The 12989-nt window shown below is 34.3% G+C and overlaps 3 protein-coding genes across 3 annotated transcripts; all 3 read left to right on the plus strand.

The window, feature by feature from the left end:
- Positions 1 to 557: 557 nt before the first annotated feature.
- On the plus strand, positions 558 to 1787 carry LOC127079005 (protein MAIN-LIKE 2-like). The gene is made up of 2 exons (XM_051019422.1): positions 558 to 688; positions 780 to 1787. The coding sequence occupies exons 1-2, from the start codon at positions 629 to 631 to the stop codon at positions 1353 to 1355; spliced, it is 636 nt and encodes a 211-aa protein (XP_050875379.1). The 5' UTR covers positions 558 to 628; the 3' UTR covers positions 1356 to 1787.
- A 915-nt stretch (positions 1788 to 2702) lies between these two features.
- On the plus strand, positions 2703 to 4414 carry LOC127084679 (spermidine hydroxycinnamoyl transferase). The gene has a single exon (XM_051025174.1). It carries the CDS (start codon positions 2764 to 2766, stop codon positions 4111 to 4113), a length of 1350 nt encoding a protein of 449 aa, XP_050881131.1. The 5' UTR covers positions 2703 to 2763; the 3' UTR covers positions 4114 to 4414.
- A 724-nt stretch (positions 4415 to 5138) lies between these two features.
- On the plus strand, positions 5139 to 7404 carry LOC127080673 (uncharacterized). Its single transcript, XM_051020986.1, has 3 exons — positions 5139 to 5238; positions 5939 to 6133; positions 7121 to 7404. Exons 1-3 carry the CDS (start codon positions 5139 to 5141, stop codon positions 7402 to 7404), a joined length of 579 nt encoding a protein of 192 aa, XP_050876943.1.
- Positions 7405 to 12989: the final 5585 nt, after the last annotated feature.

The raw sequence follows: 12989 nt of genomic DNA on the forward strand, positions 1-12989 counted from the left end.
TCACTGAATACTTGCCCAAACATTAACACCGCACTCCATCTTTCACCTCTGGTTGCGAACGTAGAAGCCAACCTATAATAGGTCGATCTTACCAAGGCGGTTATTGACAGATTTCTAATTCCTTTGAATACCCCGTTCATGCATTCCACAAGGTTTGTTGTCATGTGGCCCCATCGACAACCTCCGTCAAATGCCCTTGTCCACTGCTCTACTAGTATGTTATTTAACCATCTCCCCGCGTCTTCATTAGACAGTCTAATTTCATCACGATAATATTGAAATGACGACTGAGTTAGAGCATATCCAACATTCACCACCTTCTTGCGAAGATTCTTATCTTTTATTGCATGCAGACCTCAGAACTAAACAATCAGACATAGGTGTGTCATGCACGTCTCTATGGAGGCGCCAATTTGAATGGTGACACCATGTACAAAATGCACATGGGCGCTAATTCAATTGGAGACAACATGCAAACACAACTTTTCATGCTCCAATTCATTTGCCTATAAATACATCCACACCATCAACACTTCTTCCACACCATCATTCACTACTTCTTCTACAATTTCATCTACAATAAATTCTTGTAGTTTCATCTGCACCAACTGCTTTTATCCCCAACAAAATGTCTATCCTCACTATGGGCGAATCACATAGAGGAACGGTTGCAAACATAGCAACTTATGTAAGCGTTTTATTGTTTTGTTATTTGTTTTAATAGAGTTCCTTTTAATAAGATACCAACTTAGTCAAGTTTTTTGTTCTTTCTTTTATAGGATTTTTCAAGGTTCCGGACTCGGGTCCACGAATATGTCCATATGGACCCGATGATTCAATCTTATGTTGAACTCCCCGGTTTTGGTCATATAAGCAAGATTTTGTCTTGGTCGGTAGATAACAAATTCATTCTTGCTTTATGCGAAAGATGGCGTCCCGAGACACACACATTCTGGTTCCCAACCGGTGAGTGTGCCGTGACGTTAGAAGACGTCTATATGCTTTTGGGACTGCCCATTGAAGGTAAGGTTGTAAATGGTAAAACCAATTATGCAAATTCAATTTGCATGGACCTCTTGGAGACTGATTTGTTAGATGATAACTCAAGAGGTCAAGGTATACTCCTTTCACGCCTTAAGTCATACTATAACAGTTTATACTTAGATGAACATTCTACCGAAGATGCTCGAATAATAAAAACTAGGTGTTATATTATGCTTTTAATTAGTTCTTTTTTATTTCCCGAAGGTAGTGGTTCTAGCATGCATATTATGTATTTACCTTTACTTAGACATGTAGATAGAATAGGAAGTTACAGTTGGGGATCTGCCGGTCTGTCTAGCCTATCTCTATAGCTTTTTATGCAAGAACTCACACAAAGACACATTTACATTTTCTGGATGTGTTGTTTTTTTTCCAAGCATGGGGTTGGTCAAGACCACCGTCCCTAGCACCCGTCAAAACAACCCATTCACATTCCCGTATGCACAAAAGTAAGTTGTTTAAATTGCTATATCTTTATTTACTTCTTTAAAGATTATTATCTCTAACTAATATTTTTATCTTTTTGGTGTAAATGTTCTGCACGTGGTATGAGTTATAACAGATGTTCTAGACATTGTATTACTCAGTATCGCAATCTGTTGGATCACCTTCGACCGACAGACGTAAGGATAATAACCTCATTATTTCGTTATAATTTGTTAACTTCTTCTACCTAGATTATAATCCTATTTTCTTTCACATTTCAGTTCATTTGACGTTCATACCTTAATTTGGATCATGACCATGAGGTCAACGCTGAAATATATATTTTTAAATAATTTTTTACTTTTGTTACATTAAAAAAATATATATTTAAAAATTGTCGGAACTCACAACCCATATATAATTTGTAAATAAAGACGAGAAATTATAATATACAATTTGTTTTATTTTATAAAAAATACATTTATGAGAAATTGATGTATTTTATACAGTTAAATAAACATTGATTTAGAAAAATATTTGACACTACTTACTATAAAAAATACGATATAAATATTTATTACTGATAATAATAATAATAAAATAAGTGATACGCTAAAAAAATCAAGGAACAAATATTCATTGTCACTGAAAAGTATTAAAAATAGAAGAAACCCTTATCATTTATACATAAAAAGAGTATGGAAAAAATATTATTACTAATTAATATAAATAATATAGAGTAATCATTTATCAATGTACATAAAACAAAGAAAAAGATATGGGATGCAGATTTTTTATTGATACATAAGTAAAAATCAAGTGAAAAAAAGAGATTAATTATTATGATCATCGGGATAAACAATTTTATATTATTAATGATCACAACCATCCGTTTATATTATTTTTTAAATGATTAAAATAAAAGTAAAATCTGATAAATAAATCATCGGAAGTAATTAACTGACTTATCGATTACATTCGTAAAAAAAAAAAGTTGAAAAAACTATAACTAATAAAATTATTGAATAAATATTTATGATGGATACATAAAAATATAAAGTAAATATTTATTTTTTGATAAACATGGAACATGCCCTTATAATATAGTAATAAATACTCCTCAAACAAAAATATAATTATCAAAACCATTACAGCTATTAAATATTTATAACGGTAGGGAATGCTGGTCCCATTCTGAGAAGGGATTGTCTCACATTAATAAATATACGTAATGGTATTGCCATATTCATCCTAAAGATTTGCAACTTGTTACACACTAAGAATGAAAACAAAATGGTAACCATTACAGATTCTTACACTGTGATTCCAAATGAACCAACTCCTGATGGTCGTTTATGGCTCACTGATATGGACCAAGTTGTACGTGTTCGATGCCTACCCACCATTTACATTTACAAACCAAAACAATGCCAAGAAAATGCCATTGAAACCTTGAAAAACTCTCTCTCCAAAATTCTAGTTCAATACTATCCTATGGCTGGTAGATTGTGTTACACGGAAGGTGCTAGATTAGAACTGAATCTCAATGCAAAAGGTGCTATTTTGCTTGAAGCTCAAACCACTAACACAATTCATGATTATGGTGACTTTTCACCTTCTGACTTCACCAAAGAGCTTGTTCCGTTAATCGATTATAATCAACCCATTGAAGATATTCCATTATTATCTGTGCAGCTCACAAGGTTCAAAAACAATGATGAAGCCTTTGCAATTGGCATTGCTTTTTTCCATCAATTATCAGATGGACTTGGAGCCATTAGATTCATCAACTCATGGGCCAAAGTAGCTAGAGGAGAAACACTTGAGGATAATGAGTTACCTTTTTTGGATAGAACATTACTCAAATTTTCACACACTCCTTTGGCACCTCGTTTTGAACACATGGAATTGAAGCCTCTTCCACTCATTGTAGGAAGAAAAGACGCAAGTGAAGAAAAAAAGAAGAAAAATTCAGGAACATTATTGACACTTTCAGCAGAACAAGTTGAAGAGTTGAAGAAAAAAGCTAATGAATATAATATGAAGAAAAAAGGGTGTAGGGGTTTTAGTAGATTTGAAGCAATTGGTGCACATTTATGGAGATGTGCATCTAAGGCGCGTGAGCTTGGAGAGAATCAAGAGAGTGTTGTTAGATTCAATGCTGATATTAGAACAAGAATGATCCCACCTCTTCCTAAAAACTATTTTGGGAATGCTTTGACACAAACAGCTGCAAAAGGGTATGTTGGAGAAATCACATCAAAGCCATTAGGTTATGTTTCAAAAATCATAAGGGAAGCTACTGAGATTGTTACAGATGAATTTATAAGGTCGCAAATTGATGTTATTAGGGGATTTGAACATTTGGATGATGCAAGGGCTTTGTTTTTAGGTGCTGTAGGTGATAATTTTCCATATTTTGGGAACCCTAATTTTCATTTAACTAGTTGGATGAGTATGCCAGTTTATGAAGCTGATTTTGGATGGGGGAAGCCTGATTATTTCGGAATGGCTAATTTGTTTCCACATGATAGGGCAGTCATCCTTCTTAGTCCTGATGAAGACGGATCTATTCTTGTATGTTTGCATTTTCAGATTGCACACTTGGAGCTTTTCAAGAAGTTCTTCTATGAAGATATTTGAAATTTTTTTATCATATCATTTACTTATGTTTTGTTTGCATTTTAATTGTGTTTTGATGTCAAGTTGCTTGATTTAATTTTAATGTTTCGCTGTCTTTTTTGCTTGTCATTTGCATGAATTTTCCTATTCATGATTTCTAATTCTTATTGTATTGCTTGATTTACTTTGTTTCTGAGTTGCATGAATTTTTCTATTCATTATTTGTAATTCTTGTTGTATTGCTTGATTTTTCTATTCATTATTTGTAATTCTTGTTGTATTGCTTGATTTACTTTATCAATATATTATTACCTTGGTGTTATTATATTCATCTCTATTTTTTTCATCCCCCATTTAACACCTATTCTCTCTTGTAAAGTAAGAATAGAAATAAGAAAAATGTTTGATGTATACTTATTTTTTACATCTTAGACACTTAATTTATCATGTATAAAAGCATGGCTAATTTACTTGAATAACTGATTATTTCAACTCAGATTCAAAATTATGGTTATCATTAGCGTGTTTATAGGTGCATGTCTATGCCTAAACATGTGAATCTAAATATAACCAATGCATAAATTACTTCAACCCGCTTATTTACCGATAAAAACATACATCAATTTTCTATTATTCGAGGTGAGAGTTTGTCATGAAAAAAGAGTGTTGAGGACTAGGTTAGAATGAACTAAAATATCAATCCTGAGCTATTTGAAAAACATTATTTATTTGTTGTAGTAATTGATACATCTAATCCTTAACACTCTTTCAGAGAGAATATAGTTATTTATAACCTTTTTTCAGATGAATCAAGAAATATGTATATTTTTTTTTAATAAAATTAATGTATTAGTTAATTTTCTTTATTTAATGAAATAGAGTACTCCTTCAATTCTAATAAATAAGAGAAAAAATAAAATCACACTTATTAAAAAAATTAAAACATAATTATTCTAGTGGCAATGAACTATAAACGTGTAAAATTGTATGCCATTCTAGTCGTAGTAGTACAACTTAATAATTAATGTTGGCAAGAAGTCATTTATATGTTAGAGGTCTATGCATTTAATGATAATAACAATTGGAAATCTAGTGGCCGTTATCCAAACAAGTACTATGTGAACCAAATTCTAGCTGTACCGCTTAGTTAATGTTGATAGCTCCATGCAGTTAATCTTATATTTATTTAAACAAGTATCATATATCTTATCCCTATCTGATGAGTGTTTAAGGCATTAGAATTAACTGTTGAGGAAAATCTACAAATCAACAATTATTAATTATTAATCACTAGTCTCTACACTTTTGCGTTTCAGAGAACGCGGTGTTGTCTTTATTCAATTAGTTTCATATGACTTCAAAATAGTTTAGCACTAGAAGTAGTGAGGAAAACTTATTTTTGTATTCGTTTTATTAGTTACGTGTGACTTCAAGTAAATTTACAATATATACTACAGATAATATATTTTATGACAAAACTTTTACCTCACCCAACAATAAATCATGCGCGAGCAACATTTTCATTTTTTTTATATACCATATATTCACTTATTGATATGCATAATCGAGAGGAAAAATAACCAAGAGACACACTTTAAATCCCAACAAATGAAGTTTATGTTTTTATTTCTTTTATAATGGGGTGATTCTTTTTATTCTTTTTTATTTATATATTAAGTCATTTATTACTTCAGTTAGACTACTAACCAAGTGGAAAAATTACTTAATTTTGTCTACAAAAGCATTCGTTTGTTATGTTTTTCCATTACCTAACTCATATGTTGCAGTTGCAAACTCGTAAAAATCATTTTCTACGAAGGATAACAAGACATAAAAATCTTTTAAGGATTCTTAATTAGTAGTGGTGGTGGTGGTGGTGGTATTGATAGTGGTAGTAGTTGTAGTCGTGGTGGTGGTGGTGGTGGTGGTGGTAGTGATAGTAGTAGTAGCAATGGTAGTGGTAATAATAGTGGTGATAGTGGTGGTAGTAGTGGTGGTGGTAGTGGTAGTAGTAATAGTGGTAGTAGTAGTAGTCCAACAGGTTCTACTTGCAATTTCCTTTCAACTGAGTTAACCCTAAGCATCTTGTCATCTAATCAACTAATAAAACCTGCAGAAAGTATACCTGCACGAGCATGTCATCATTTAATCCATAGCAACTTCTCATGACTTCATTCAACTTGCAACCTGCAATTGACAGTAATAACAGAATGACTAACATCTCAAACCTAACTGACTAACTAACAACTTCAATTTAGTCTAACATAATTTACACTTCCCAAAACTAACAGAGTAATCACCCTTAACTAATTTCCCTTTTGATTTAAGTTAACAAAGTTAACTATGTTAACCTACTCACATCTATAAATCACCATTCGCCATTCCATCGAAGGACATTAATTCATTTCTAGAAAATCACACACACACACACACACAGGCACTCAAATTGATACTCTCTCTATTCTCTTAGAAATCAACACTATCTCCAATCATGTTAAGTGGTACATCAGAGAGTGGGAAACTAAGGATATTATTGTCAGCATTAGGGACTTCTTCAATGTACCTTTGATATGAACCATGGGTTGCATCAACTATAATCATGTGTTATCCTTGAGACAACATGGTTACCCCATGAATGGCACTCCAAAAGCTGAAGCCTTATAGCCCTTTATCTTGCACAGTAGTGAAACAGATCATCTGGTGGTGAAAAAGATCAAAAGATTGTGGCAAGCAGTTATTAGAAAAGGTAAAGAGTTGGGTAAGAGAAACGTCATTGCGCGTGAACCTTACATATGTTGGGTGAAAGAGAGAGCTCAAATGGTTAAGCTCCCTTTTCCATTTGATCCTTCCATCTATCCTTTGGTTCCCGAGCCATAACCCATATTACCTAAAGATGTGGAGAAACTTAATGCCCAGATTAAATAGATGGAATTGGAGAATACTGAATTGAGGATTAAATTCAGCAGAGTCTCTATGGAGAATGGAAATATAAAGGATAGTCAGTAGAATAAAGGCAAAGAACTTGAAGCCTCCAACAAAAGGGCTAGAGAGTCCGATGAAATGGGAGAAGAGTTTGGACAAGCACTCAAAGGTACCAAATCTGTATTCAAGACTAAGAACGAAGAGTTGGATCGAGCTGTACTCAAGATTCAACAGCTCAATAAAACTTTGGAATTGACCCTCGAGATGAAGAGGGAAGCCCATTTGATTTCCGAGATCCACACTTATGAGCTTGAGAACACCATTCAGAGGTATAAGGATGCTTTGGATCGTGAGAAGTTGAGAATCGAAGAGTCTGGAAGAGCTTGTTGAAGGAGAATTGCGATCTAAAGCGCAACGGAAATTAAAATTTTCTCCTTTAGAGATCCTTACGAATGGTCATGATCAGTGATAGAATATTTACCTCTTGTGACGATTGAAACCTTTGGTGCAGATCTCTTTTGACGATTAAAACCTTTGATGCAGATCCACGGAGCGATCACGAACGTTGAACGATGACAACGTCTCTACTCAGTCCACACGAACGGATTCCTTCAATCACAGTGCTAGCTGGTACGAATGAAGGCTTTGAGTGAGAGAGAGAGAGAGAGAGAGAGAGAGAGAGAGAGAGAGAGAGAGAGAGAGAGAGAGAGAGAGAGAGAGAGAGAGAGAGAGAGAGAGAGAACGAAAATAATGCAACCGCAATGAATGCTTCTGCACAAGGGTTCTATTTATAGAACCACTTGTGTGGGCTTCAAGCTAAAAAGCCCACTTAAGTGTATTTTGGCCCATATCTTATAATATACCCAAAATCACTTAAGCCCATGGTACCTTACCATATTTCGTATTCTACTCAAGTACACCGTACCTTACGATGTTCTATAATTCATTTAAGGGCACCGTACGTTACGATATTCCTTAGTTACTCTATCTCTCATCAATCCGTCCTTTGTGTGTGACCCTGTAGGTTTTCGTGACGTTGGCAATTATATTAAATCACGCATTTAACATAATAAACAGTGAGCGGTATCTAGCAACACATCACTGCTACCCAAGACACGAAAATGTCATGTGATATGACAAAACCTTTTGTGATAATACTTATGTGTATAATTACCCTTTTGCCCTTATGTCTATATTGAACACAAGGCATAGACCGTGTCATCCTTGTCCAGTTCAATATTGGGCCCATAGACATTTATCCTGTTATGCAGGATGGGCAAATTCCATCTAGGTCACTCATGTCCCTCAGCATGCTTCGTGGAGTACCCATCAACTGTCTTTATGGTTATCCAGTTACGGACAACGTTGGATCAGCAATAAAGCACTCGACTCTACATCTAGGGTCCATAGTGGTTTCAGGTCGAAGAGTGGTATACACCATTATCACCATGAGAATAACTTATGACACTTTGCATAACTTTCTATATAGTATTCTCATAGCGGGTCAATCTGGTATAAATATTACTCCTAATATTCATACCTATGTTTAAGACTTGATAACTCTTTATCCATGATCCATGAGATGTGATCATCAGTCTACAAACATAATAGTCTTAATGCTTTAATGTTATCCCACTTCACATTAAAGCTCGACTACAGATACTTTAAGAATAGTGTCCTTATGTTTAATGTGATCTCATGATTAAGTCACACTTAATACATTAAACGGACTAGCTATTCTAGGGACTTTATTAAACAAACGTAATAAAGAAAAGCCTTTTATTATTCGATACAAGTACCAAAAGTATTGGCCTCTAGGGCTTACACCAACACTTGTATCCGTTTGAACTATCAGTTGAAGCAAGCCGATATAAGGATCCAAGCACTTGAGAGTATGGATCAGGATGTTGCTTATAAGTTGTTGAAAAATCAATGCAAATATTGGAGAAACCTTTATAGAGACATATAAGTGACCAAGGCTGAAGACCTACACATCATTCAAGATCTCCTAGGACTTTATGTTGAGTGGAAGGGCAAAATTCTAAGGCTTTCCATATTTTCAAATTTCATCATGCAAGACTTACTTGGAAAATTGTAAGAAGCTTATTAGTGTATGTACCTTGAGAATAATCCACATCAATTTTTTAATTTCATTAAGTTTTATAAAATGATGTTGGAAGGGTTGACGACCGACCTTTGCTATGATTCAGAGGGCCCGCATGCGTAGGCTTTTGTTTATATTTGAACCTTGTTCTGAATTAATGAAAAAGTTGCTTTTGGGATTCATTTAATTGTGTTTTATTACTTTATTTCTTTGAATACTTGCGAACAAATCTTCTGACATTTCTGAAATGAATCATTGAAATTAACCAAGAGTTTTGCAAACAAAAATGCAACCATACATGCATTCATACATCTTCAAAACAAAATCTCACTTCGTCCTTTCTTTCTCCAGTTCCACACTGAATCTTCAACATCCATACAACACTCGTGCCGAGCTCGACAAAGGATGGTTGAACAAGAATAAGAAAGCGCCTAAGTTAGAGCAGAACTAGACGACATCAAGGGAGGCATGTCCCAGATGCTAGAAATGCTTCAAGCCCTGACTGCCAGATTTGAAGCTCCCCAAATGACCATGATTTCAGAGATCACGAGCCCAATAGTTGAAGTCCAACTTCATAGGTCTTTACCTTCAACCTTACCTCCATATGGGTTGATCTATTACTTCATCCCTCAAGTAGAGGTAGTGCCTGATATGGGGAAATATGTCCAACAAGTTGTGTCATTGCCAGTCTATATTGATGCACACCCGGTCATCCACACTACTACTCCACCAGCTGCCTATACTAGGCATGTTCCACACTTTGATGATCGACATCACCTGTATCAGACTGTAATTAGCTTTGGGGTCACACCTTGGTACTCTCCTCTTCCCTCATTCATTGGATTTGTATTGGGAGAGATCACTAAGCACTTTGTGATTCTATCATACTTTATTTTTCTTTGTTTACTAACCAAAATTCAAAAAATATGTCTAGTCTAGTTTCATTTCTTTTGTAGGTAGTATGTGCATCCATTTGTGCCCTATTAAGCTCACATCTAGGGTTTGAGACCCTCAATGCAAGAGATCAATCAAGGAAAGATTAAAATTGGTTATAAGAATCATACATGGATCCCCATGTTCTTAATTTGTCATTTTGATCAAGATTTCATGAAGAGTTTGAAGTTTGTTTGCATTGGGAGCCCTAACTCATCTAGGTATCTTGTGTGACTTCCTCAGCAAGTCTCTTCAACAATTGGTTAAAGATCTCAAGGGATACTTCATTATACTTCATATAAAGTATATATGATCCTCCATGATCCCCAAATAGCAAAATAACTTCAAGTTTTCAAGTTGGTTCAAAGAGGTTGACCAGAGAAAGTCAACTAGTCAAATCTAGTGTTCCCTGGACCCTATCTCCTACAATATTTGTCATATGAAAATTATTCCAAGAGAAACGTTACTCTTTATGACATTACAAACAACTTTTATGTTGGAATCAAGAGCTAAGTTTGCTGGGAAATTCATTTTTTATGGTGAAATATTATAGGTCATTTTGTCTGTGCCCTAGATGGAAAGTCAACTTCCAAGAACCATAACTTGCTCAATTTTTATGATATGAAGGACATCCAAGTTTTATGATCAATTTCAAGATGTATTGTACAACTTTTATTCTTTTATAAAGTTAAAATTTTCACTTGCAAGGGCATGTACCAAGAGGAAACATTATAGGTCATTTTGGGCCATCATCATTGAACAAGCAATTTTCCTTAACTTCTAAAATCAATAACTCCCTCATACAAGATTCAAATGGTGTCAAATTTGTGACCAAATTGAATAGTAATGAAATAGATATAAATTTTAAGAAGGAACCATTTTCATCTGAAGCTCGTAGCAAAAGTTATTCAAGGTGGAAAAAGTGGTCATTTGACTTTTAACTTAGAAAATTTTCAACTATTTTTGATTCTTCCAACTTCCACCTCAAAATTCATCATGATCCAAGCTTCAAATGGAAAAAGTTTAAACATCAAAGTTGTCCCCCTTCATGTTATATTTCCAAAAAGTCCAAGTTCATGGCATTTGGTTTATTTTTGAGTGACTTGCGCATAAGTGTAATGCATGGCCCAATTTGGAAAATTTCATGATCATTTTTTCAATTCATAATGCATGGATTCATGTTAAAGTTTCAGCATCATTAGCACACGAATTTGGACTTGTTCACATTTTTTTTGGGCCTTATGCATACCCATGCAAGCATGAAACGACATTGCTATTTTTGGACATAATTTAAAAGTGTGTGGAAAGAAACTCCCAAGTCTATAAATACATGCCATGCTGCTCAGAATTGAGGACCCCTTTAGCCCAAGCTTTGATTTGCAACCTTTCCACCCTCCATTGATAGGATAACCTTGAAGATTTCACTTGAAATCGAGCTTCAATTCCCCTTCTGTTTTGGGATTGAAACTCCAAGTGTCCAAGCTCTTTTCACATCCAATTCACTTTCTGTAAGTTGGTAGAAGAAAGCTCAAGAAATTTGGAAGAGAGATCGAGCTCCATTACTGCAAACAGAAGGTGATTTTTCAGAATTTTCTCTTTTTCGATTATCTCTCAATTCTCCACCATTTCTCTTGATCTTTGATTGTCTAAAGTCCTACTAATGTAGGTAACAAGATTGAGTTTCTTTGAGGTCAAATCAAAGCAACTCAATTCATACACCTCAGTTTTCAATTCCACATCTCTCTCTCTCTCTCTCTCTCTCTCTCTCTCTCTCTCTCTCTCTCTCTCTCTCTCTCTCTCTCTCTCTCTAGTGAGAATTGAGAAATTTAGAGGTCAGATTCGTACTCTCTATCATTTTTCCTTTAAAATAGTATGTAGATATTGAATTTTGGTGAAATTTGGTGGTGGACCAGTCCGGTGAGGTTCACCAGAGAAGATTACCGAAGCCCTAGCTCCGGTGATGTGTTGGCTTCATCCCATCCATCTGATCTTGCTCCAACGTTTTAATCATGACCTTTGGTTTACATTACCACTTCTGCTTCACGTTGGCTCAAGTGTATCATGGACACTATGTGTGTGGCCATCAGATCTGCCACCTCAATTAATGAGGGAGATCCGATGACCCCTATTTTTTTCCTTTTTTTTATTTTCTGATTTTATTTAAAATACTCTTATTTTGTTTAATTCATATAAATTTCATTTTTAACCCAAAAAATATGGGACTTTCACAAAAAATATTTAAATATTTTCCTCTTCCATATTTTTAATTAAAATCATTTTTTGGATTAATTTTGATATTTTTTGTAAATTAAATGATTTTTGACTTATTTTTAAATACTCTTAAATACTTCTGACTTTCCAAAAATTCTCAAATTTTTTGTCTAAGGTCCTCTGACCTTGTTTAACCTAGGATAAATCTCTTGGATATTTATTTGGTGATTTGAAGGGATTTGGAGTTTTATCCTTTTAAAAATGCATTCTAATTGATTTTAAAATTAATTTTTTATTGTTTAATTGTTTAAAAATATTGTTGAGCCATTTGGTTAACCTTGTGTTGTTTGATCTTTTGTTTGGCCTTGATCATGGTTGATTTGAACTTGCATTTGATCAATACTATTGGATTTAGGGGGTTGATGAAATGTACATTTCATCCCTCAAAATGAATGAATAGTATTGATCAGAGAAATTCCTCCTATGATCAATTTGGGTTTCTATTTCCCCTTCCCTCTTCATATTCATCCTTCTTCTTCCACAATCCATGCTTGACCAATGATTTCTCTACAAGTCAAATGATAGTTGATTCACCAATGACCTTGTGCCAGATGAATCAACATGAGCATGATTGAGGTAGATCCATCCCATTTTATTTTTTGTGTGTGGTATGCTTTAGGAGCTTGGTTCTTTATACCATGTCTCTAGCATGCATTAACACCAATAT

Source organism: Lathyrus oleraceus, chromosome 5 (assembly GCF_024323335.1).
Source record: "Lathyrus oleraceus cultivar Zhongwan6 chromosome 5, CAAS_Psat_ZW6_1.0, whole genome shotgun sequence".
In the NCBI taxonomy this organism is placed as follows: Eukaryota; Viridiplantae; Streptophyta; class Magnoliopsida; order Fabales; family Fabaceae; genus Lathyrus; species Lathyrus oleraceus.

Excerpts from the sequence above, each read along its gene's own strand:
- LOC127079005 (XM_051019422.1), top strand. The coding sequence starts at position 629 with ATGTCTATCCTCACTATGGGCGAATCACATAGAGGAACGGTTGCAAAC. Across the intron at positions 689-779 it reads TTGCAAACATAGCAACTTAT|GATTTTTCAAGGTTCCGGAC; the intron begins GTAAGCGTTTTA and ends TTTCTTTTATAG.
- LOC127084679 (XM_051025174.1), top strand. The coding sequence starts at position 2,764 with ATGGTAACCATTACAGATTCTTACACTGTGATTCCAAATGAACCAACT.
- LOC127080673 (XM_051020986.1), top strand. The coding sequence starts at position 5,139 with ATGTTAGAGGTCTATGCATTTAATGATAATAACAATTGGAAATCTAGT. Across the intron at positions 5,239-5,938 it reads AATTCTAGCTGTACCGCTTA|GATTCTTAATTAGTAGTGGT; the intron begins GTTAATGTTGAT and ends AAATCTTTTAAG. Across the intron at positions 6,134-7,120 it reads TAGTAGTAGTAGTCCAACAG|CCTCCAACAAAAGGGCTAGA; the intron begins GTTCTACTTGCA and ends AAGAACTTGAAG.